The following is a 25,881-nucleotide window of genomic DNA, read 5'->3' as shown; positions in this document are numbered from 1 at the left end:
GCACAGCGTAAGTAGATCATCATGAAGTCTGGTACAATAATAGAAAAAATGGATCCAGATCAAGGAAGACAGAAGTCCCTTGTACCCTCCTATTCAGACCCAGTGTGGAAGGTTATGCAGAGTGTAGCATATCATACTTTAAAAGGAACATTGATGGGGCTTCCCTGGTGGCGCAGTGGTTGAGAGTCTGCCTGCAGATGCAGGGGACACGGGTTCGTGCCCTGGTCCGGGAAGATCCCACATGCCGTGGAGTGGCTGGGCCCGTGAGCCATGGCCGCTGAGCCTGCGCGTCCGGAGCCTGTGCTCCGCAACAGGAGAGGCCACAACAGTGAGAGGCCCGCGTACCAAAAAAAAAAAAAAAAAAAAAAGGAACATTGATGAATTCTAGAAAGGTCAGAGGAATGTGAGCTCATTAGCTCTCATACCCTTCACCCCATTCTACCAATTCTCTTCCTCCTGTATTTGCTGTCACTACCTAAAAACAAACCTAGATGTGAGTCTCCTGGACTCAGATTTGCCTCACCAACCATATCCTAACTGAGCACAAAGTTCTAAATGTTCCTCAGATGGATTTCTTAAATCTGGGTCCCTTTTCCACTCACAGTGATAGTACCTCAGCGCTTGTCTCCCAGCCTCCAGTCTTTGTCTTCCATATTGTCATCAGAGTTCTTTGTAAAGTATAGCTTTGGTCTATGTAAGGTGATCATATTGGTTTTTGTCTGTGCTGGGCACATGAGCAAAAGAAGACTTACTAATTATGCGGGGCGGGGGGAGGTATAAATAGGGACATCACATCCCCCAGCAAATCAGGACATATAGTCACACAAATCATATACTCCCCTGCTTAAAAATCTCCAATATTTTCCATTGCCCACAGGAAAAGCCAAATTCTCTAAATAAACATTTGAGGCCTTGTCTTCTGCTTCTACCCCACATATGCCATGGCCTCCAGCCACATTGCCTTCTCTTAGTCCTCAAACATCCTGCTCTCTGAAAGACATCTGGAGCCATGTTGCTGGCTTTGACTCCCAGCTCCCCTCACTACCTATGTAACACAGAGCAGGTTACTTGACCCTTCTCTCTCAGTTCCTTTTGTAGAATGGGAATACTATGAGGATTAAACGGGATTATACATAGAAAGAAAACCTTTAATTTTTTAAAAATATTTATTTATTTAGGCTGGGTCCGGGTCTTAGTTGCAGCACGTGGGATCTTTGTTGCAGCGTGTTTTAGTTGTGGCATGCCGGATCTTTTTTAGTGGCAGCACGCGGGCTTCTCAGTTGCAGCCTGCATGTGGCATCTAGTTCCCCCACCAGGGGTTGAACCCAAGCCCCCTACATTGCGAGTGGGGTGTCTTACCCACTGGACCACCAGGGAAGTCCCAAGAAAACTTTTAGCATAGTGCCAGGAATATAACAATAAATGTTAGTTGTTATCTCTGTAGGACATATTCCCACAATTTTACGATTAAAAAGTAACCTTGGGGCTTCCCTGGTGGCGCAGTGGTTGAGAGTCCACCTGACGATGCAGGGGACACGGGTTCGTGCCCCGGTCCGGGAAGATCCCACATGCCGCGGAGCGGCTAGGCCCGTGAGCCATGGCTGCTAAGCCTGCGCGTCTGGAGCCTGTGCTCCGCAACGGGTGAGGCCACAACAGTGAGAGGCCCGCGTACCGCAAAAAAAAAAAAAAAAGTAACCTTGGAGGGCCTCCCTGGTGGCGCAGTGGTTGAGAGTCCGCCTGCCGATGCAGGGGACTAGGGTTCGTGCCCCGGTCCGCGAGGATCCCACATGCAGCGGAGCGGCTGGGCCCGTGAATCATGGCCGCTGAGCCTGCGCTTCCGGAGAGGCCGCAACAGTGAGAGGCCCGCGTACTGTAAAAAAAAAAAAAAAAAAAAAAAAAAAAAAAGGAACCTTGGATATGTAAAGTTGCCCAAGGTCACATAACTGATGGAACATGTTTTTTCACTGCACTGCAATTTTTTTAGTGACTTTAGGGCGGGGAGCACCCTTTGCAGATTCCCCACCTCCAGATACAGTATCAGGCAGTGCGCAAAGAATGTTGCACGAGGTCAGTTGGTCAAAGATTTGGAAAGACACGTAGAAGGAGAATGTGAAATCTGGAAAGAGAGTGTCAGGAGAGTTGACTTAAAATATTCTTGAAGTTATGTGGAAGATGGAGGGACCCAGCGTAGTCCTGGGTAGGTCTGGAAGAAACAACTGGGCACACTGACTGAGATGACAGGAGGTAAGTATTTCCGCTGGGGGGGAAAAAGGTATAAATTGAGGGGAAAAGGTATAAATTGCTTACTAAACAAAGAGCGCTGTGCGATGTTGGAAGGGACTGTTTCCCCAGTCACTGCCCTTGAGATAGGCCTGGCGCCCATGTGAGACTGGATGACCTCTGGACATCGAGACTGTCTGAGCCTAGAGTCTGTCATACAGAGTGAAGTCAGAAAGAGAAAAACAAATACCGTATGCTAATGCATATATATGGAATCTAAAAAAAAAAAATGGTACTGATGAAACTAGTGGCAGGGCAGGAATAAAGACGTAGACATAGAGAATGGACTTGAGGACGTAGGAGGAGGGTAAGTAGCATGGACATATATACGCAACCAAATGTAAAATAGCTAGCTAGTGGTAAGCAGCTGCATAGCACAGGGAGATCAGCTGGGTGCTTTGCGACGATCTAGAGGGGTGGGATAGAGAGGGTGGGAGGGAGGATCAAGAGGGGACATGGGGATGTATGTGGCTGATTCACTTTGTTGTGCGACAGAGGCTAGCGCAGTATTGTGAAGCAGTTACACTCCAATAAAGATCTATTTTTAAAAAAAACTGTCTGGGGACCTGGCCAGCAATCAGGGGAGGGGTCTGCAGACCCGTCGATGACGCCCTTGCCCCCGCCAGAGCCACTGGACTCCACGCGGTCTCCACCAGGCGCCGCCCGAGGCCTCGACTTCCCGGACCGCCTGGAGGAAATGCAGCCTCGCCGCTAGGCTAAACGAGCGACCAGAGAAAGCGGAGGAAACCCCGCCGGGCCGGAAGCACCCAGAACTGCTTCCGGGTCAAGGGGGAAGGACCCACCATGGAGCCTCGCTGGGTGGCCGGGTGGCTGGGCTGACGGGGCCGCGGGCTGGCGTCTGAAGCGGGAGAGGCGCAGCGCCGCCCGGGACACGCAGGCGGGTCCCGCGGCCGCCGCCATGTCGGTGCTGGGCGAATACGAGCGACACTGCGATTCCCTCAACTCGGACTTTGGGAGCGAGTCCGGGGGTGGCGGGGACTCGGGCCCAGGGCCCAGCGCTGGTCCGGGGCCCCGAGCCGGCGGCGGCGCGGCGGAGCAGGAGGAGCTGCACTACATCCCCATCCGCATCCTGGGCCGCGGCGCCTTCGGGGAGGCCACGCTGTACCGCCGCACCGAGGTAGCGGCCCCCGGCTCCGGCCGCCCCCGCCCCGCCTGCGCGGCCCTGCTCTCCCTGCTCATCGTCCTCGCTTAGTGTTAGGGCCCCGCAGGGTATCTGTCTCGGGGTCTTCATCACTCGTTCAACTCTCCTGCACTAGGAGTTCGTTAGAGCACTGGTTTTACTGACTGGTCGTTTTTGTTTAAATCAGGCAACTGAACAAGTCATTGAACCTTCTCTGAGCCTTAGTTTCCCCATCTGTAAATTGGAGTTAGTGATAGCTACGTACCTTAAACGTAGTATTTACTTTTTAAGGTTATTTTGTGAATCGAACAAAGGTACTTTGCAAACTGTAAATTAAAGTAGTTTATGAATGTGAGGTATTGTCAAAACTTCCTTCCTATTGTGCTGTACAGCTCTCCAAGGTCGAGGTGGAGAGGAGGGGATAGCTTCAAAATTCCCACATCCGTGGCAGCTCCTCTGCCTTTGCCGTATCTTTATGTTCAGATATGAACACGCAGTTGGAGATTTTTCTTGAAGATCATGGGGAAGATTGTAGCGTGTTAGTTTCTTCAGTGATTATCCAGCAGCGTTTATGCGTGGGAAATACTTTTTTATTTTTGGTATATTCTAAGCCATTAGTTCTTAACCTTGGGAGGGACAGGACTCCTTTGAGAATCTAATGTAAACATACCCTCCCCCCAGTCCACTACTGCACACATACAAATCCTTTGAAGAGATTTGTGGATTACTGACCCTCAAGTTCAGAATGTATACTGATTAAAACCCTATACTGAGGAGTCTACTTGCAAAAACTAATCATAAACAGGGTTTGATCACTAAAGTCTTAAAACTCTAGTTTTAGAATAGGTAAGCATCCATGAGAACTTGCTGGGGTTGCTGAAGGCGATTGATCTATCAGTGATCTATCTGTCTGCAGTTCTGGTGTGTGTTCCAAGGTACTTTTAAGGCTAAAAGATGGAGGAGGAGAGAGGTGGTTGCAAGATTAATGTATAAGGTTAGAGTTACTGTTGGTATTCTGTTTTCTTATTTGTACTCAAAATATGAGAATGAGGAGATGAGCTTTGGCATTCCTATTTTATAGTTAAAGAAACTAAGATAGTATATTTAAGGACTTGCCCACTTAAATTAGAAGCAAATCCTGGGCTAGAATGGAGTTTCACATCTCCTTGTCCATGCCTTTCCATTATTATCATGTTGAACTTGATTACCAAGGTTGTTTTAAGTTTGATTGCACTTTCCCTAAAATTGCACAGTATTATCCGTAACACCAAATGTTTATTACATCTGTGAATTTACAAGGGTTTATTTAGAAGCAGCCCTTTCTCTCAAGAAGCGTATATTTCATTGGGAAGACATGTTAGTCTTGTTAGTAACAAATAGCGTTTAAGTTGTATGTGTATATAAGGGGAAAAGAATGGACAAATATTTTAGTGTATGAGCTCTGAAAGTTAAGGAAATGCACAGTGGCAGGTTCATTGATCTTCCCTCAAAGTTTCAAAGGCCTAACGAAGCCATTCTAAAGGATAGGGAGGGTTATTTAGGTGGGGATGCTCCTGGGCTGGGGAGCAGTATCTGTAAGGAATTAGAGATGTTATAAAACGGAGTGAATATTGGGAGCCACAGGTAAGTCTTCATGAAAAGAGGAAAACATGATAACATAAAAGTGACAGTAGAAAGAGAGCTGCAGAATGGGACAGGGTGAGGAAAGTGAACTCAGAGCCCTTAGACCTGGCTTATTCTTATCCAGAAAGGATAAATGAAAATCACTAGAGAGAAATCTAAATTTATAAAATTAGAGGCAATTTTAACATTTCTATTTTACAAGAAACTGTGGTCAGCCATAGGTAACCATTTTCCAGTTCTCTACTTCTCCAATACAATCCTCATCATGACTAGCAGTCTTTCATAATGTCCCTCAATAGAATCTTTGAGACCTACCTCCATCCCATATTTTTTACCTGGAATTGACATCATGTAAATTAAGTGTAGAAACAATGTAACAGAATCTTTTTTTTTTTTTTTTGCGGTACGCGGGCCTCTCACTGTTGTGGCCTCCCTTGCTGCGGAGCACAGGCTCTGGACGCACAGGCTCAGCGGCCATGGCCCACGGGCACAGCCGCTCCGCGGCATGTGGGATCTTCCCGGACCAGGGCACGAACCCGTGTCCCCTGCATCGGCAGGCGGACGCTCAACCACCGCGCCACCAGGGAAGCCCTGTAACAGCATCTTAATGCTTTCCCAGGCCTGCAGTAAATTATGATGCTTGGTCGTATGCAGAACCTTTAAAGTCTGTTCATGTTTAAAGGAAAAAAAGGAGTCAGTCTAGGAAGTTTTCTTTCTAGGCTTACAGATCCGGGTGTGGATTCATTCTCTGCCAGGCGCGAGGAAAGCATGATAGCTGTATTACTATGTTACAGGATGACTCATTGGTCGTGTGGAAGGAAGTTGATTTGACCCGACTGTCTGAGAAGGAACGTCGTGATGCCTTGAATGAGATTGTTATTCTGGCGCTGCTGCAGCATGACAACATTATTGCCTACTACAATCACTTCATGGACAACACCACCCTGCTGATTGAGCTGGAATATTGTAATGGTAAGGTAGAATTCAGTGGGACTTCCTCCAGTGAGACATTCCTGTGCTTATACTTACCTTAAGGGGGAGAGAAAAAGAAGATACACATACAAAGAGTAAGAACTTTAAATGGATTTCTAGAGTTTAAGAGAAATAGTTCAGGCCCTGGAGAGTTTTGAAATGATCTACAAAATGAGGGGAGGGATTTTTACCCTGCATACTCAGATTCTCCTTTGTGATGATAATTCCATTTTCAAATTACTTGTTCAGTTGAATTTTACATTCATTTTTCAAGGTTTTTTCCTTATGAAATGACATTAGTCAAGCATTAGAGACATAGCATGGTTTGACACTTGATATAATATATAATGAAATGGCTTGATATATAATGAAATCTTATAGGTAATATTTATTTATATTGACTTCAACTAAAGCCATCCTATTGAAAAGTGGTCCAAAGATCATAGCTGACTGAAAATGAAAATGATTTCTTTGAACACTTTTGCTTGTAAAATAGCAGTATAGCCTGTTTGTTAAGAAAATAGACCCTGAGCCCATATCCTAAGCTTCACTACTTTTTAGCTCTGTATCTTGCATTAGCAACTTAACCTCTCTGTGCCCCAGCCTCCTTATCTTAAGTGAGCTTGATGATAAGCAATAGTTACCTCCTAGGGTTGTTGTATGAAATGAATATGCATAGTACTTGATATGTAGCAAATTTTTGATAAATACTGTACAAGCTATTATCCTTATTACGTAAGAGAACCCCCAAAGCCCTTTCTTGAGCTGCATGCTAAAGAGGTCCCAGCATGTTCTTCACTTAAATCTCTTAAGAGAAAGCTCCTAGACTTCTAACTTTCTTACTAGATTCTTGTGTACCATGATTGTTCCTGTGTTCAACCCTAAATGTATGAGATTATATTAGAAATTTTTGAAGTAGCAGAAGCCTCAAGTAGCTAACTTCCTTTGTGGTTAGGAGGAACTAGAATGAATGGTGTGTTTATTGAAACTCTGAGTTTAAATTGCAAGGGGAAAAAAGTTGTGAAACTTAACCAGGACTACAGTGTAAGTTACAGCTGCAGGTAGGAAATAAAATGAACCATCATCATTTGCAGTCTGTATTACTTGATAATGAAAGGGAGAAGCAAATTCAGACTTACTCTGCAGGAAGGAGTTAGTAAAGGGAGTAATGATTGGAAACAATCTAGAGTCTCCCCTAAATTTTGGGAAACTTTTTCAGCGTGAAGTGGAAAGAAAAAGAAGTTGATGATATACACCTGTATATACAAAACATCACATCACAGCTGTAACCCAAATGTTCTAATAGTCACACTGAGAGGGTTGCTACCAAAATATTGCAGATTCCTTTAAAAGCAGTTTCGGAAAAGAAAATCATCTGATTTTGAAGACTTTCAAAGTAATTTTATAAATTAGGGCACTATAGAAAGTGTCTTTACTCTCATCTTTTCTAAAAATGCTGTACTTCCCATTTTCATATTGAGTCTCTTCTGTTAGGGAGGGGAATCTCTGAAGAATATTTCAGATATAGTCCTTGACAGATAGGAAGAGTTTTGTAGCCATGTACCCAAGAGCTGAGAAGGAAGAAGGGGTATCTTTTAAGAGGAAGCGGAATCCTTCACTTACTGTGCCACCTGTTAAAACCCTAGGAGCGTTGATCTCTATTAAGCAATTCAAACCTGTTTCTTGTTTTATTGCAGGAGGGAACCTGTATGACAAAATCCTTCGTCAGAAGGACAAGTTGTTTGAGGAAGAGGTAATTCATATTTCTGTGGAAGGAAGCTAGAATTGTAATGTTGTGATTCTTGCATTCTAGTTCTGTATTTACTCTTACAACAATGAAGAGTGTTTTTTTTCCTTTTATTCAGACTCCTTCCAGGCTCTGATTGATATTCATGAGAAAGGAAACCTCTAACAAGGAAGCTGACTATAGCTGCTTCCTAAATGGTTTACCTCCACATCATGATTCTCTATGAGCTTTCTTTCCTGGTTTTGTTACTGCATACTGGTATGCCCAGTTTTCTATACCTTTGCATTCTTCCTGGATTTCTTTCCACAAGTCTGCTTCATCATACTATATAACAATATTGGAACTATTTTATAATGATCTGCTTTTTTTTTTTTTTTTTAAACCCCTACCACTTTTCTTTGCCTACTCAACCTACAAGCAAGAAATGTCAAGTCATGTTGAATCATAACCTCTGGTTGCAGCTTCCTTTGTTTTGTGTGTTCGAGTGTGTGTGTTTATTTATATGGTTTTTTTTGGTTTGTTTCCAGTCCAAGTATAATTTATTTTTTCTCTGCAGATGGTGGTATGGTACCTATTTCAGATTGTTTCAGCAGTGAGCTGTATCCATAAAGCTGGAATCCTTCATAGGTAATGAGTGAAAGAATGTGGGATGTATTCCTTTCCACCAGTACAACCCTCACCTTGGGTACCTCCCATCAGCACTATTATTTTCTTGATTAAGCAGTCAAGGCTTTTCCGTTGATATAATTTAGGAAGGAAACAGTGAGTAATGAGGGGCGTTATCTTCACTTCCTAAAGTTAAACTGTGATCTAGGAAGAATCTCCTCAGTAGCTAAGTACTGCTCAGTCATCTCTTTAAGAAGTATTTTAGAGGTGAGTTCATTAATTCATCAGTAAAGCCTAGAAAGCCACAATAAAAGTGGTATTAGATTGGTTGGAACTCATAGTAAATGTTTTCTCTGAGCAATAAAATGGGCAATTGTTTTTAATTTTATAATTAAGTCTTTTAATTTAAGTAAAAAGGGCTTCCCTGGTGGCTCAGCAGTTAAGAATCTGCCTGCCAATGCTGGGGACACGGGTTCAAACCATGGTCTGGGAAGATCCCACATGCCACGGAGCAACTAAGCCCGTGTGCCACAACTACTGAGCCTGCGCTCTAGAGCCCGTGAGCCACAACTGCTGAGCCCACGTGCCACAGCTACTGAAACCCACGCGCCTAGAGCCCGTGCTTCGCAACAAGAGAAGCCACCGCAGTGAGAAGCCCGCATACCACAACGAAGAGTAGCCCCTGCTCACCACAACTAGAGAAAGCTCGCGTGCAGCAACAAAGACACAACACAGCCAAAAATAAATAAATAAATAAATAAATAAATGATTTAAGTAAAAAGCTTATTCACTTTGTACAATTAATTACGCAGTTTTACCATAGCTTTGGCCAGGGGAAACAGCTTTCTATTCACTTTTAGCTATAGGAGAGAACCATTATAAGAGCATTTCCACGTCATTATACCCTCCTTAAGTGAGTCATGGACCATTGTTAGAGATTAATGTTAATACACTAGCATTTCCCTTTTTATTGATTTGTCCATTCAGTTACCATATATTTCTTGATAGCTGTCGAGTGGCTACAGTTGTGTATTGTTACTTTCTTTTCGACAATTACAAAGAATATTGTTCTGTTTTTTTCACATCTTTCAGTAAAGGAAGCCAGAGTATGAACTAGACACAGTTTATTTGTGTTACTTATGGTCAATTCATCTTTAGAAAGATAGTGATTTTATTTAGGTGATCTGCATAGCCTAATCATTTTGCTGCTGGAATGTGCTGTCTCTTCTGTTCTGTCTCTTCTGTTCTCTTGCCTTAACAAATTTGAAACTTTGGCACCAACCAAGTGTTAAAATTGCCTTGATAATCACTTATTTCAAGGCACAAGTGTTAATTGAAGAGGCAGTACACCTTACAGGAATTATGATTACCTAGGGCACCATTTTTTTTTTTTTTTTGGTCTGACCCTCTCAACTTTTCCTAACGACTTCAGTGTTTTGGGGGACATGCCTGTGCTGCAAAACCACGGAGGATGAAGTTAATTCTCTGCCTCCACTCCCCCAAGTCCCCTTCTCAGTGTTAAAATGTATGAGAAAGTGATGACCACTCTTTGGGATCCCGTAACAACCTGAGCAGTGGTAACACACTCTTTTTATTTTGTAATAATTTGGGGCGGGAAGGGGGATGAGATAAAATAGTTGAGTATATGGGTTTAATATACAGCATCTTTTTTTTTCAGAGATATAAAGACATTAAATATTTTTCTGACCAAAGCAAACCTGATAAAACTTGGAGATTATGGCCTAGCAAAGAAACTTAATTCTGAGTATTCCATGGCTGAGACGGTAAGTATGTGTTATCCTTGACTTGGTTAGTTTTGTTTTGTTTTTTGGTGGCGCTATGCAGCATGTGGGATCTTAAGCAAAGTCCTAACCACTGGACCGCCAGGGAATTCCTCCCAACGTAGTTTTTTTCTTTTCCTTTCCTGCACTGTGAGATATAACTGTACCCCTAAATTTTGCACACTTTTCTCAATATTTTTACAAGTTCTCCATACTTCTAAAGCAAGTCTTCAGGAGTCTTTTTCCTGGACCCACTAACAGTCATTTACATGCTCAGGTGTTTTTTCAAGAGCCATTGTCCACATAACAGCTCTGACATCATTGGCTTTTCCAACACTGACTAGAGACTTTTCTAAAAGCAATAAAATACTTTACCATTTTTTCCAGCCTAGGATCTTTAGTAGATTTCACTTTATCTCTCATTTAATGTTTGTTCTTAGGGTGTTAGACATCTCTGTGTTTCCTTTGAGTTTTTTCTGGTTCAGAAACCCTATATTACAAATAAAGGCTGATGCCCAAAGAACAATCGCATCTTTTTTTTTTTTTTTTTTTTTTTAAATATTTGCAAACCTAGAATTTTATTATTGTTGCCTTGAGCGATGCTGCCATTGCTGGTGCTGCTACTAGTACTTGTCACTCTTCTTTTTGCGGTATTCGGGCCTCTCACTGTTGTGGCCTCTCCTGTTGCGGAGCACAGGCTCCAGACGCGCAGGCTCAGTGGCCATGGCCCATGGGCACAGCCGCTCCGCGGCACGTGGGATCCTCCCGGACCGGGGCACGAACCCATGTACCCTGCATCGGCAGGCGGACTCTCAACCACTGCGCCACCAGGGAAGCCCCAATCTCATCTTTAATATGATACACAGTCTGAACCGCAGAGCTCCCTTCTCACCTGATCCTATGAAAGACCATTTGTAAAGAGTAGACATAAGCTGATCTTTAAAGACAGTAATCTGATCCTTTTAGGACTTATAAAACCCAATTATTACTCTTCTAGTTTCACAATGCTTTGTCTTTAAAAGAACTTGAAAATGTAAACTAATAAAATTAATTTTGTCCTGATGATTATTTTTGATAATGTTGAGATGTGCCTACAAGCAATCTAGAAATATCCAAGGATACTGATAGCCAAGGTTGGGAGTCGGCTTCAGGGACTCAGTTTGCTTGTATGACGGTGCCGTATTGAGTTTCTGAGGAAGTAGGCATGTTGTTGCATGGATTTTTCTCATCAAGAGTAATCCGATAAAACCAAGATTTAACTTTTTTAACCCAGTTAAATGCAAAGAAGGAACGATATGTAAGCCATCTGAAAAACTGCTTTGCCTTGCTGATGAAAGATGGCTGTCAGTTTTATTAGAATTTCCAGGGTACTCATTGTCTCTCATCTTGGGAGAGGCATGACCTCCATTCAGGGCATTTTTTCTCCTTCCAACACATTCTTGAACTCAGAAGGTCTTTTTAAATTTGGAAGAAATTCACTAGCTGTGTTAGTATTACAAATGTTAAATTGAGTCATTTACAAAGTTTCACTACTATGCGTTTCAGTTAGAACTTTTAACCTGTTTATTCAATTACCATCTCTGCACTACCAGTTTTTTTTTTTTTCCATTAGTGAACTTTTACCAAGTATGCTTTTTATAAAGTCTGTGAAGTCTTAAGTGGGTCTTGAATGCCTAAATCCTCTGTGATCCAGGAATCACAGAGCTTTTCTGTCTCCCAAATTACCATAGGTCTTTACCACAGAGATTGTCCCTTTATAATTGGCCCAAGAGATCAGATATGAATAAGATTTCTCTTCATAGTGGCATCATCTCATAAAAACCATTTTGGGATATGCTGATGAATGTTTTGTAATTGTTATCACTAGTTCTAGGAAATTTAATTTAGTTGTTGAAATATTAATATAGTTACCTCAGAAAAGAAGTTATTCTTTGATTGCTTTCTTTGTTGTTCAGCTTGTGGGAACTCCATATTACATGTCTCCAGAGCTCTGCCAAGGAGTTAAATACAATTTCAAGTCTGATATCTGGGCAGTGGGCTGTGTCATTTTTGAACTGCTTACGCTAAAGAGAACGTTTGATGCTACAGTAAGTTGATGTATTATCCCTGCATTGTCCTTGCAAATGGTACAGCTTGGTTGAGAGAATCAGCTTTATCCCTGAGCTTCTGATTTCTTGAACAGAAATCAGCTGTAGGAAAAATAACCAGTATTCAGGCACTGCCTTAGTAGTGTATTACTAAAATTCTATAGACAAGATTTATTTCCAACTTGAATTCCCCACTGAAATAATCATAATCAAGTAGTTTGAGCACGGTCCTTGAATCCATTGACTATAATTTTAAAACTGGCTCTAGGATCGACTGTGTAATGCAGCAATTTAGATAAGCTATTTCATCTCTTATGCTTCAGCTACATCATTTTATAAAAGCTAAGGCAAGTTATATAATACTCATTAAAGTGTTTTGATCTTTTTTATGAAAAATTACACCCTGACTCTTACTAAAGATTGCTACTGTTTTATAAACAACAAATCCCTTTAAGTCTCTTTTCTTTTCCTCTTAAGTAAAGCCCAGTATAAAGCAGTGCTTGCCAAACTTTAATATACATAGGAAATCACCTGGGCATCTTGTTAAAATGCAGACTCTATTTTAGTGTGTCTGGAGCTAGGCCTGATATTCTGCATTTCTGACAAACTCCCAGATGATGCCGATGCTACTAGTCCATGGGTCACAATTTGAGTAGCAGAAGTGGATTCACATCCAATATCCTCTACAAACCAGATGTGAGAACTTAGGCAAATCACTTCATGTCTTTAATCTTCTATTTCATTAGCTATAACAAGGGAAAAAATACATATTCCTCTCATAGAGATGCTCTGCTAATGTATATGAAAATGCAAATATAAGATAATGCAGAATTCTTTGGCCTTTTATGAGACCTGTTTATTTTTCTAAGTGCTGAAGTTTATTCTGATCTATCGTCTAGTTTTCTTAAATAACATAGTGGAAAGAAAATGAGTTTTGGAGTCAGATAGACTTTGGTTGAAATTATGGCTCCATTTTTACTATCCGTGTAGTCTTGGGCAAGTTACTTTACGTCTCTGAATTGGTAATGATAACCTTGCATGGTGTTTGCAAGGGTTAAAAAACATTATATGTGCAACTTATGTTTCTATTGGTCTCAGTAAAGGTGGTGGTGGCACTGTTATAATAATTTCTTATCATTATGAACTTATTATTCATTGCCTTGTCTGTTACAGCAGAGTATCACCTGTATAACCATTATTCGGATATATAAATTAGGAGGCAAATTAGTTGGCAAAGGACATACTTAAAACCAAGGAGCATAGCTAACCTTGCTTTCCTTTTTCTTAGGATTCAGTTGAAGGGTCAGATTATAATATACTCTGAGTATTATTCTGTTGGTCGCATATTATTCTATTGGCTCCATGTTGGCCAGTTGGCTTCATTCTCTGACAGCAGTAATGCATCCCTAACCATTTCTTTTTTTCTTTTTTTTTTTGGTGGTACGCGGGCCTCTCACTGTTGTGGCCTCTCCCGTTGTGGAGCACAGGCTCCGGACACGTAGGCTCAGCGGCCGTGGCTCACAGGCCTAGCTGCTCCATGGCATGTGGGATCTTCCCGGACCGGGGCACGAATCCGTGTCCCCTGCATCAGCAGGCAGACTCTCAACCACTGCGCCACCAGGGAAGCCCCCCTAACCATTTCTTGCTGATATATACCAACGGTTGTAAAAAGAAGTCAGACCTAATTCAGAACTATTGCCATTTCTTTATATGATAGTCACAGGCATCTCAAAGCCCCTGCTAGTAGATTATAATGTCATCTTTATATAACCAAGGACAATACAATAATCATTTTCTCATAGAACCCACTCAACTTGTGTGTGAAGATTGTACAAGGAATCCGGGCCATGGAAGTTGATTCTAACCAGTACTCTTTGGAACTGATCCAAATGGTCCATGCATGCCTTGACCAGGTAAGTGTGACTTAACATATTGATTTCAGTTCAGTGCTTTCCCTTCCAGCCTCAGCGTTTGGAGTATGGCATAGATGAACCTGCACAAAACCACATCCACTTCCCCAGGGTAGGATGTATTTGGGGCTGTATCCGGGAGAATAGGCATTGGCAATTCATGATAGTTGTGTGCTTCAGCCAACAAATTCTTCCTTTACTAATTTGCGAAATGAATTTACCATCTAAATTGTGCTCCATTTTTTATGATCAAGATTAATTTTTTTAAATTGATTTCATAAAATAATAGAGGTAATTTAGAATTCCTAATGTGCAGAATGTTTACAGTTCTAAATGTCACAGTTGCCTTGCAGTGCAGCTCTAGGTCAGTATTATTCAAAGGTGGTCCAGGAACCACAGGCGTTAAAATCGCCAGGGGATGGGGGAGTTTTACAAGAAGAAAATGAAGATTCCTGGGCCCCACCCCAGACTGACTGGATCAGAATCTCTGTGGATAAAGCCCAGAAATCTTTATTTGTAACAGGCACTCCAGGAGATTCTTATGTACTATATATACTGAAATTTGAGAACCACTGCCCTGACAGTTAAAACAAGTGAGGAAGGTACATTCTCATTCACATATAAGTGTTGATGATAGTGAGCATGAAGCATAGAATGTGACATAAGAAATAGGTTTTTTGAAACAGAAGGATGGTATATAGTGATCTTTGAATAACAAACCTCCAGGCTTCTAAGAGGAAGTAAAATGCGTCTTTAAATCCCATTTTGCCCATTCCATTTACTTATTTAAATATTTATTTTGGCTGCACCAGGTCTTCGTTGTGACGTACAGGATCTTCATTGCGGCATATGGGCTTCTTAGTTGGGGCACATGTATTCTTAGTTGTGGCATGCACACTTCTTAGTTGCAGTATGCATGCAGGATCTAGTTCCCCAACCAGGGATCAAACCCAGTCCCCTGTATTGGGAGCATGGAGTCTTACACACTGGACCACCAGGAAGTCCCTTGCACATTCCCTTTAAGTTAAAACTAACCCATTGATACTTTTTAGGATCCTGAGCAGAGACCCACTGCAGATGAACTTCTGGATCGCCCCCTTCTCAGGAAACGCAGAAGGTAAAGAGCAAAGAAGTTGCTTCATTTTCTTTCTGTAGATGGCTGACTATTAGAAGCCTGACTAGAGTACTACAAAGAGAGGGTGGTGTTTCCTGACTTTGCCACTCTGCTGCTATTTTCTTCCAACATCTCTGCTTTCATTGCTTGATGTAGTTCCTGACTTTCAGCTCCTTAACCTGTGCTACTTTGTTCTAAATTAATACTGATGAGACCCTGGAGCCCTTCACTCCTCCCCATCTTCTGTGAGTTCTAATCTAGAGTTTGGGCACTAGAGTGTAGTAATTAAGAGAGGAGGGCTCCGGACTCAGACATCCTTATGTTTGTATCTGAGTTGTGTCATTATCTTTGTCAAGTTATTTAACATCTCTGTCCCTTCGTTTTCTCTATAAAGTGAGGTCGGGTGAGGATTAAAGGAGGTAATGCATATAAAGTGCTCAACATATAAAGCCCAGGGCCTGGCACAAGGTGCTCAACAATTGTTGGATAGTAGTATGGGTTTGGACCAGGTCTTTGCTTTTTAGTGCATTTGTTTAGATGGTAGATTGCAATTGGAGGGGTCCTCTTCAGATACCTTTTGCCCATTTCCTGTAGTCGAGGTTGATTGATTCCTGACAGGTTATTTCCTGAGGTTTATTTAGTGTTAAAGATCTCTAGAGGTAGGAAGAAGGTCCTTTATCCCTCATTTTTTGTAGGAGGCTTCAAACCCTAACTCAGAGGAAGAGGTGTTCTTCATCCTTGTTAAATGCTCTAGTCTCTATTTCATCCTGTTATACTATTTTTTTTTCTGTTATACTATTTTTGCCTAACAACCCTTCTTCCTCCTCTACCAGTTCTTTGTTTTTGAATCTTCCCAATATTCAAACATGTACTGTGCTCTTTTTCAAGTGTTGCCCTTAGATGCATTAAGTGATACCTAATTCCATAATCTCTGCTGTTTGGTCAGTAACCTTTATTCTGTTGTATTAAATTAATCTTTTTCTGGTTCTCCAGTTGATCTCCAGCCAGTGTTTTAGTGCATAGAATTATGTATAATACTCCAGATGCAGCACTGTAACCTTCCATTTATGTTCTTTTCGTATTCAGGCAATATCACCCTTTAGGGCTGGTTAAGCATATTCTAATTCTTTATCTGGCTTATTTTCCAACAATATATTCACTGTTTAAATCTCTTATTTAAATATTTCCATTGATAATGCAATTTTTATTGAGAGAGTTGGAGATTTACATGTAGTACTTTGTTAGAACTTTGTTCTTTGATGGAAAAACAGAAGACAAAGAGCTTTCGAGATAAAGTACAGACACAGGGAATTGTGGAAGTATTCAGGAAGCACTAAGTCCTGTTTGGCTAGAGGTTCTAGACCTGGCGTTCTCAATAGCAACACCTCAGGAACTTTAAAGAAAATGCTTGTTCTTAAGCACCACCCCAGGTCTTCAGCTATAATTGATTTAGGCAGAATGAGAACCCTGAGTTAGCACATGGGAGTGGATACAGGGAAGGAAGGCTGGAAAGGTAGGCAGAGAATGTTAAATGCCAGATGAAGGAATCTGTGCTTTATTCAAGGAATAGTACGGAAGTGTTGGTTATTTATGAGAGGGCAGTTCATGTGGTGAGAGATGTGCCTTAGGAAGAGTTATTTAGCAGTAATAATATCAGTGTTAAATCAGTATAGGACTGATTAAAGTGGATTGAAACTGTGGTGAGACCAATTAGGTGCTACCACAGCCCAGTTGGGAAGTAAAGCTGCCCAGAACCAAGGTGGTGAGACTGGGAAGGAGACGTGAGTGAAAGGGCATTGTATAAGTAGAATCTATAAAACTTGAATATTGAAGAAAGGACGACATCTGAGTCCAAAATCACTGAAGTTTTAAACCTAGTTCACTGGGAGAATAGAGGGTGCCAGTTATAGAATTAGGAGAGTCAGAAAGAAAAGCTGTATTGGAGAAAGACAATGAGCTGAGCTTTAGAGATGTTGAGTTTAGGGAGTCAGTGGGCAGACTAAAGGAAGATGTCAGCAGGTTCCAAAAACGAGCATCAGAGGTTCTCAAGGTTCTCTGGTCCAGCCTGGAGCATTCCTCAGAGACAGAAGGCAAATGGCCCCAGACTGCTGTCCCCCTTGTATTTAATGAATTGTCTAATGCTAGGCCTATAGAACTGTTTCAGTTGTATCGAAGTACTTTCTTAAAAGTATTGTAACATTGTGGGAGGCATATGGTTTATAGAAGATTAAGTCTGTGAAAGGTTTTAAAGAGACACTAGTGCAATATAGGAACTATTATTTCTCTCATGTATCTTTGCTTTTCTTTTGGTAGAGAGATGGAGGAAAAAGTCACACTGCTTAATGCACCTACAAAGAGACCAAGGTAATGCTCAAGAGACTCTTGAAAAGTAATATATCTTAAATTACCACCAGGGGGTCTTTCTTTCTTGGGTCTGGACATTGTTTGATCCCAGTAAGAAGCCTTTGGCATCCTTGCAGAAGCCAACATCTGCTTAAATGTCAAATAGTCATTTCAGAGAAAAGGAAAGCTATAATTTTACCGTCATGCTAAAGTGGACATCATTATCATGATGAATGTTGAAAAGTTGAAAAGTGTAGGTGTTATGGATCAGACTGCTATCTGATCTGGCTGAGCTGTGATGAAGCCTTAAGGCAGGAATTGCAAAGCCTGCTATGTTAGAGGGTTGAAATAAGTCGTCGAGAAAGAACATACTTTCTCATACCATACTTGGCAGTTCTCAGGGAAAAGACTGGAAGCATTTTTCTTTGATATAATTTTTATGTTAAATGTTCCTTTGTTCTGGGGGTTGTCGTCAGGTCAAGCACTGTGACTGAAGCACCCATTGCTGTGGTAACATCTCGAACCAGTGAAGTCTATGTTTGGGGTGGTGGGAAATCCACTCCCCAGAAACTGGATGTCATCAAGAGTGGCTGTAGTGCCCGGCAGGTGTGTGCAGGGAATACCCACTTTGCTGTGGTCACAGTGGAGAAGGAACTATACACCTGGGTGGTAAGTGAAAGCTACGTACTTTAGAACAGTGACGTGCGCCTCAGTGTTTACTGGGCCCAGGCTGTCTAAGAATTTTGTTGGTTGAACATGTGCTGCAGAAGTGGCAGCATGGGATGATGGAATGTAAGCTCTTTTGAGAGTAGGGATTTTGTCTGCTTAGTTCACTGATGTATCCCCAATGCCTGGTACATGTTAGGTCGCTTATAAATGTTTTTTGAATGAATGAATAAAAGAGAGAGAAAGAAAGAGAGAAAGAATTAAAAGGCTTGGACTCAGGAGATTGCATTCTCATTTACCACTGGGTGATTTCAGAAGGTCACTTAATTACTCTGTTCTATTACCATGCATTTCAGAGCAACTCATACCTGTGAAATAGCTTTGTAAACAAATGAAGCAGTGCACCATGTCAGGAAAATTCTAAGACTTCCATCAGTGATTGAAGATGGAATATCTTGAGTAGAATTTTCCTTTGTTCCCCTCTAGATTCTATCCTCTCTCTCACCTCGAACAAACTGCCAATATTTGCTGTCTCTTTTCTTATCTCCCACTCATTCCTCATTCACCTGCAGTGCAGCTTCCATCCCTCCACTCAATTGAAACTACTCTTGACAAAATGACCTATAAAATTGTGAAAATAAAACAGATAGGTACACTTGAGTCCTTGCTTGATCTCCTGTGGTATTTGACATAGTTGGTCACTCCCTCCTTGAAGCCTGGTCTTCCCTTGGCTTCCGCAAGAGCCTGTTCTCTTGACTTTGCTCCTGTCTCTTCTGCTGTGCCTTCTCAGGCTCACTTCAGGCCGCTTTTTCTTTACCTGACCTTGTCTTATCTTAGGTTCTCGGTTCTTCCCACTCTTCCTCCTTCCTGAGGAAGCTCATTTTTTCCAGTAGTTTCAGATAACTTCTCCATGAGGACAGGCTTTATCCCCAGTGTGTAACAGAGTAGACACTCAACTATTGATTGATAGAGAGAAAGAATGAGTGATTTGGCCTCTGTTATAGAGTTTTAACTTGCTGTTATTTCCTAAAATCCTCTCACTTAAAGAACTAGCTTCTGGGGGGCTGCCAGAGGTGGATTGAAATTAGTGCCTTAAAAAACATTTGTGTAAGGACTTACAGTTGAGTTATTGGATGGGAAGAATTACTTATATCTTTAGAACTGTTGAAAAGTCATGTAGGACTATTCTCAGTGCTTTATAGCAGCGTCTTTGACGTTACCAGATTCCTTATGACTGTTACGTATTTCAGGGAAACTGTGACCAAAATTTGTAAAACTTTTATAAGGATTTCCAAGAGGCTGTACTCCTGTAAAAAAACAATCAAATTAGACTACGTAAAGAATTTTTTCATCATCACCCATAATTAAATAGACAGTTCACCTTAGACTTGAAGAAGAAAGACAAAATTGAGAATGGGTCCTTTTAAGGCCCGATGGATATCAGTCTGGATACTTTAAAAATCTTTATCTGTTGGCAGGAGTTTTTTACTATCTACCATTAAAAGGTTTAATCCTCTTACCTTTTTTTTTTCCCGTTTCTATATTTCCAACTGATTTTTTTCCTACTGTTTTTCTTAATAAGTGATACTACAGATTAGATTAAAGATTTGGCGTGAGAAGTTTAAAACTTCACAAGACCTATTTATTTCACAGAACATGCAAGGGGGTACTAAACTCCATGGTCAGCTGGGCCATGGAGACAAAGCCTCCTACCGACAGCCAAAGCACGTGGAAAAGTTGCAAGGCAAAGCTATCCGTCAGGTGTCATGTGGCGATGATTTCACTGTCTGTGTAACAGGTAAGCCAGCAGCAGAAAGCACCCAGGTGCATTTAATGTGGGGTATTTTAGTTAATTCTATGCAGTTTTAGTTGGGATTTTACAACGAAAGACAGTATCCAAAGAACCAAAGACAGTGAGCAAATATTATACACATTAATAACAACATGCCCAACTTGCTATAGCATTAGAGTAGTGATGAGCAAGGAGAAGGCAGGTGGATAACAGAGAAGAGGTAGGATTAGGAGAAATATATCGTATGTCCCAGTTGTGGGGGGAGCAGAAATAACCTCACTACCTAGTCAGGTGTAGATAACGCTGAGTCAGGAATTAGGAGCTCAAATTTAGTTTGGGTCTTGCCATTACTCACTTTATGATGTGTAAAATAGAGATGGCCCCGGTAAAATTTTAAGCCTCTTTAATATATCATCCCACCATTCTTTTTTTAACTGTTACTGTAACAGTACACATGACCCCCTAAATACCAACAACTCTAGGCTTGATAGACAGTCTGTCAGATTTCTCTGATATAATCATCCCATGTGAGCTCATTGGCTGAGGTCATCCTCATTCCAGCCCTGGCCAGCTTTCTGATGAGACAAAATAAGTCATTCCTTTGATGGGTTCTGCTTTCCTTCCTTTCACAGATGAAGGTCAGCTCTATGCGTTTGGATCTGACTATTATGGCTGCATGGGCATGGACAAGATTGCAGGCCCTGAACTATTAGAACCCATGCAGCTGGACTTCTTCCTGAACAATCCAGTGGAGCAGGTCTCCTGTGGAGATAATCATGTGGTGGTTTTGACACGAAGCAAAGAAGTCTACTCTTGGGGCTGTGGTGAATATGGTAGGTGTAGCCTTGACTCTGTCCACTTATTCCCAGGCAGACAGCCTGACCTCTTGCTTGTGTGCCTCTAAACACATCATGCAGCCTCTATTTGAGAAGTGTTAATTCAGTAAAAGAGAATCTTTTTTTTTTTTTTTTTGGCTGCGTTGGGTCTTTGTTGCTGTGCGCGGGCTTTTTCTAGTTGTGGCGAGCGGGGGCTACTCTGTTGCGGTGCGTGAGCTTCTGATTACAGTGGCTTCTCTTATTGCGGAACATGGGCTCTAGGTGTGTGGGCTTCAGTAGTTGTGGCACGCGGGCTCAGTAGTTGTGGCTCGCGGGCTCTAGAGTGCAGGCTCAGTAGTTGTGGCGCACGGGTTTAGTTGCTCCATGGCATGTGGGATCTTCCCAGACCAGGGCTCGAACCCATGTCCCTTGCATTGGCAGGCAGATTCTTAACCACTGTGCCACCAGGGAAGTCCAGTAAAAGAGAATCTTATAGACTATTTTCGTTGGGAAGGAAGCACTCATTTTATTTTATTTTATTTTTTTAAGTTGAGGGGTACAGTAGATTTGATTTGATTTGATTTCTTTCTTTTTTATTTATTTATTTATTTGGTTGCACCGGGTCTTAGTTGCAGCAGGTGGGCTTCTTAGTTGCCACTTGCTGGCTCCTTAGCTGCAGCACGTGGGCTCCTTAGTTGCGGCTCGCGGGCTCCTTAGTTGCAGCTCGCCAGCTCCATAGTTGTAGCATGTGAACTCTAAGTTGCAGCATGCACATAGGATCTAGTTCCCTGACCAGGGATCCAACCCGGGCCCCCTGCATTGGGAGCACGGAGTCTTATCCACTGCACCACCAGGGAAGTCCCTGGAAGCCCTCATTTTAATGATTTTCTTTCTTATGTGTGTCTCAGGAAGGCTGGGTTTGGATTCAGAAGAGGATTATTATACACCACAAAAGGTAAAATCAGAGGCAACTTCTTCCTAGAGCCTATCTAGGTCACACAGACTCCAGTAATATGTCCTCTTTACCTGACTCCTCATATCAAGGTGTTTATCCCTGAAATATTTCCTATCTGGGAGACTGACAATCCGGGATTCCTAATTTAGCACTATGTGGTCTTGTCATCTGACTAAATCATAAAAAGTTGTGAAAGAAGATGCAGCCACTGTGGACACTCTGGAGTCACATCTTGCTTGGGGATGAGCACTAAAATCAGAATGTATAGCGGAAAAGTCACATCAAGCTAAACACACCCTGGATGGGAAATATTGGAAAGCAATAGAGTATCCCTTAACCCAGCACAGCCATTTCCCTTCCCCTTTCCACAGTTGGATACCAAATGAAGTAGTTGTTTGTATTTAGGGGTCATATTGTATGAAATGTAATATCTAATTCCTCTCAGTACTGCAAGAGCTGGCACTGTGAGAGCTGGCATGGGAGCTGAAACAAGCAGAGAGAGCATGGTCACATGCACCCTAGGACACAGGCTCACCCACTGTTCACTATTAACAATGTTTATTTACATTTTAAAAATTAACATATATCTGTGGGACCATTCTCAATCAATAGGATTCACAGTTATTCCTCTTCTTCTGAAAAGACTATAGGAGAAGGTTTGAGGTTTGAGTTTTCAGGTTTCACAGACATCCATCATGTCCCCCCACCATTCTTCAGCCCTATCTAGTTAGCTGCAGAGGGATGTGAGCCTTCAGAAGTCTTGGCTGCTGCCTCAATCCTTGGTCACCTCACTTATTATATGACCAGACTGGCACCCCACAGGGCTACTGAGTTTCTTCTATAACTATCATGGGATCTCTGCATCTCAGAGGACTAAATCAGTAATAGATCGAAGCTTCTCTTTTCCCAGTGTTTTCTGAGAAGTCTTCCTAAGTAGGACCTATTGCTAAAACTTTTAGCTGACCTGGAATTGCCTTCTTTTACTTTATTATAAAACTTGAGCTCCTTGTTGAAAACAGTAGCCTCTAAGCTTCTGGGCAAATCTGAAGAAAACAGAACAACCTTTATTTCCCTGTAGTCATTCTGCTAAATGCAGAGCATCATTTTTGAAAGAATTTGAGGGTTTTTCCCTAATACAAGTTATGTTTGGGAGATTTTCTGATTTTTTTTTTCTTGCAGGTGGATGTTCCCAAGGCCTTGATTATTGTTGCAGTTCAATGTGGCTGTGATGGGACATTTCTGCTGACCCAGTCAGGCAAAGTGCTGGCCTGTGGACTCAATGAGTTCAACAAACTGGGTCTGAATCAGTGCATGTCTGGAATCATCAATCATGAAGTGAGTACCCCGTTTGGTATCCTAAGTACATCATCAGAACTTCTCTAGGTTGGAATTTCTTTGGAAATGCTATTATTGGTTTGTGACTGTGGAATTTGACTTAAGAATAAAGTGACAATCTCACAGACATTATGTCCAATAAAGTAGCCAGCCACAAAAGTGTACATACTATATGATGCCCATTATGTGAAGTTTAAGAACAGGCAAAATTAACTTATGATGGCAAAAGTCAAAACAGTGGTTGCTTCTGGGAAGAGGGGCATAGGTGTTAACAGAAAGAGTAGGAGGGATCCTAGGGTGATGGAAATGGTCCATATCTTGATCTGGATGGTAGTTTTACATTTATATACCTTTAGAAAAATGTATCAAGCTGTACAATATTGTATAGTATGTTATACCTCAATAAATAAATTGATTACAAACAATCAGTGACGGAATTCAAATTCTACCTTATCACTGAAGTAGATACAAGAAAATTAACATTATGAAAAGAAACATTTTTCCATGTATCACCTCTCTAGGGAGTTTTTATGATTACTCTCAAATCACTGATCCTATACAGGCTTATTAAATGTAATTACCATTCCCCTCCTTCAAGAATGTCATAAATTCGCCACTGATATTAAGTACTAGTCCCCTCTTTGTGTTAGTATGATGAGTTTTTGTCATTTTCTAAAGAGTCATATTGAGACAAGTTTGCTGTCTCAATGGAAAAGGTAAGAATTAATTTTTAAGGGCTTCCCTGGTGGCGCAGTGGTTGAGAATCCGCCTGCCGATGCAGGGGACACGGGTTCATGCCCCAGTCCGGGAAGATCCCACATGCCGCGGAGCAGCTGGGCCTGTGAGCCATGGCCGCTGAGCCTGCGCGTCCGGAGGCTGTGCTCTGCAACGGGAGAGGCCACAACAGTGAGAGGCCCGCGAACCAACCCCCCCCCCCCGCCAAAAAAAAAAGAATTAATTTTTAAGCAATCTCTAAAGTAGTGATTGTGAAATGGGAGAGTGCAAATTTGGAGCAGGTCTGGGGAGGGTGTCCATGTGCTTTGAAAAGGCATATTCAGAATTACCATTACTTGATTTGGGTTTTGTTACAACATTGTGTTTGTTGTGAAATTTTAAAGTTACATGGGAAGATTTATTTTTATGCTAATCTAAAGGGGAAAAAACAAAACAAAACAAAACAAGGGCTTCCCTGGTGGCGCAGTGGTTGAGAGTCCGCCTGCCGATGCAGGGGACACGGGTTCGTGCCCTGGTCCGGGAAAATCCCACATGCCGCGGAGCGGCTGGGTCCATGAGCCATGGCCATTGAGCCTGTGTGTCCGGAGCCTTTGCTCCGCAATGGGAGAGGCCACAACAGTGAGAGGCCCGCGTACCGCAAAAAAAAACAAAAAAAAAAGGAACGTGGTTTTTAACAAGTTGAGAATATTGTAGGTAAAATTAGATCACAGTAAACTGATGGGCTGGACAGAGTCTTCAGGATTTTAATTCCTTCCCCTGCTTTTGTTAGGTATGTAGAGTGTATAACCAAGACAAAAGTCAATGATTCTATCCTTATATAGATACCTTCTGGGATGGAGAGTTCATGTTGTGCATACCCTAATTTAGGAATCTTAAAACTTTTGTGGTCAGAAAGTCCTGTCTCATACTAAATTCTCTGATTCCATATTGAGCTTATTTCTTCTTTTATTCTATTGGAGATGAAAAGCTACCTGGCACCTTCTTAATAACATGATTCGCTTGAAAGGCCTTTTGATCACCACGACAACATTTTCAGCCTGTTTCCCCTCCATTTTTTACTTCATGAGTCTTTGCTTTGTGTTCTACCTTGTTTCAGGCATACCACGAAGTCCCCTACACAACCTCCTTTACCTTGGCCAAACAGTTGTCCTTTTATAAGATCCGTACAATTGCCCCAGGCAAGACTCACACTGCTGCTATTGATGGTGAGTTGATGTACGACTGTGTACACAGGCCTTAGTATTTCAGGCTCTTTTATTCTATCAAGTAGTAGTGCTTCTTAACTATATGTACACATTCTCCTGATTTCCCCCATCATCCAGTATTATCTCATTAACAAATTGGGCAGTCAAATAAATGTTTTGTTGGTAATCATTATAAGTATATAATCAATACGTTCCTTAATGAGAATACCACACCTATAATTTCTGGCAACTGTTATTTGTATTTAGCACCATCTATAAGTTTTCTAAGTTAAATAGTACCCATTTTCCACATTTAAAATAAAATATATAATATTGAATCACTTCCTGGGTCTAACTGGTCATAGTTCTAGATGCCCTAGCTGCCCTAGGTCCAGGATTGTGTAGCTAGCTTTATATTTGTATACTCTAACAACCAGAAGCTAGTCTATGGGACTCTGCATTGTCTGCATTTTCCCTCTGTTTCATGACCCATTTGTACCTGGTTATTTATTTTTGCTTCTGTCTCAGAGCGAGGCCGGCTGCTGACCTTTGGCTGCAACAAGTGTGGACAGCTGGGTGTTGGAAATTATAAGAAGCGTCTAGGAATCAACCTGTTGGGGGGCCCCCTAGGTGGAAAGCAAGTGATCAGAGTCTCCTGCGGTGATGAGTTTACCATTGCTGCCACTGATGGTGAGTCTGTACATGTTATTTCAGGCTTTCTGGATAGATGGCTATATTTTAATTTTTGCTTGCAAAAGAGGTGGACTGGTTATTTGTGTAGCTGGATCATATGTT

General features: G+C 41.8%; 1 protein-coding gene across 3 annotated transcripts in view; it reads left to right on the top strand.

Moving 5' to 3' along the window:
- Window positions 1–3,068: 3,068 nt before the first annotated feature.
- The window catches only part of NEK9 (NIMA related kinase 9), a 39,158-nt gene continuing 16,345 nt past the window's right edge, over window positions 3,069–25,881 (top strand). For 2 of the 3 annotated variants that reach the window (XM_027120064.1, XM_027120063.1), the window contains exons 1-16: window positions 3,070–3,418; window positions 5,839–6,016; window positions 7,714–7,769; window positions 8,320–8,390; window positions 10,048–10,153; window positions 12,106–12,237; window positions 14,040–14,150; window positions 15,200–15,264; window positions 17,575–17,625; window positions 18,081–18,273; window positions 19,924–20,068; window positions 20,695–20,895; window positions 21,786–21,832; window positions 23,012–23,167; window positions 24,999–25,107; window positions 25,615–25,776. In XM_027120064.1, the coding sequence (XP_026975865.1) occupies window positions 3,200–3,418; window positions 5,839–6,016; window positions 7,714–7,769; window positions 8,320–8,390; window positions 10,048–10,153; window positions 12,106–12,237; window positions 14,040–14,150; window positions 15,200–15,264; window positions 17,575–17,625; window positions 18,081–18,273; window positions 19,924–20,068; window positions 20,695–20,895; window positions 21,786–21,832; window positions 23,012–23,167; window positions 24,999–25,107; window positions 25,615–25,776 (2,002 nt within the window). In that variant the 5' untranslated portion in view covers window positions 3,070–3,199. Of the gene's footprint in view, window positions 3,419–5,838; window positions 6,017–7,713; window positions 7,770–8,319; window positions 8,391–10,047; window positions 10,154–12,105; window positions 12,238–14,039; window positions 14,151–15,199; window positions 15,265–17,574; window positions 17,626–18,080; window positions 18,274–19,923; window positions 20,069–20,694; window positions 20,896–21,785; window positions 21,833–23,011; window positions 23,168–24,998; window positions 25,108–25,614; window positions 25,777–25,881 lie in introns of all 3 variants that reach the window. The other variant, XM_027120065.1, reaches the window with a different exon arrangement.

The sequence above is a fragment of the Aethalodelphis obliquidens genome, unplaced genomic scaffold (assembly GCF_003676395.1).
Source record: "Aethalodelphis obliquidens isolate GAN/ISIS:26980383/991018 unplaced genomic scaffold, ASM367639v1 scaffold21, whole genome shotgun sequence".
NCBI classification, from domain to species: Eukaryota; Metazoa; Chordata; class Mammalia; order Artiodactyla; family Delphinidae; genus Aethalodelphis; species Aethalodelphis obliquidens.
The sequence above is the reverse complement of the archived record's forward strand: the minus strand, read 5'-3'. Positions and strand labels throughout refer to the sequence as shown.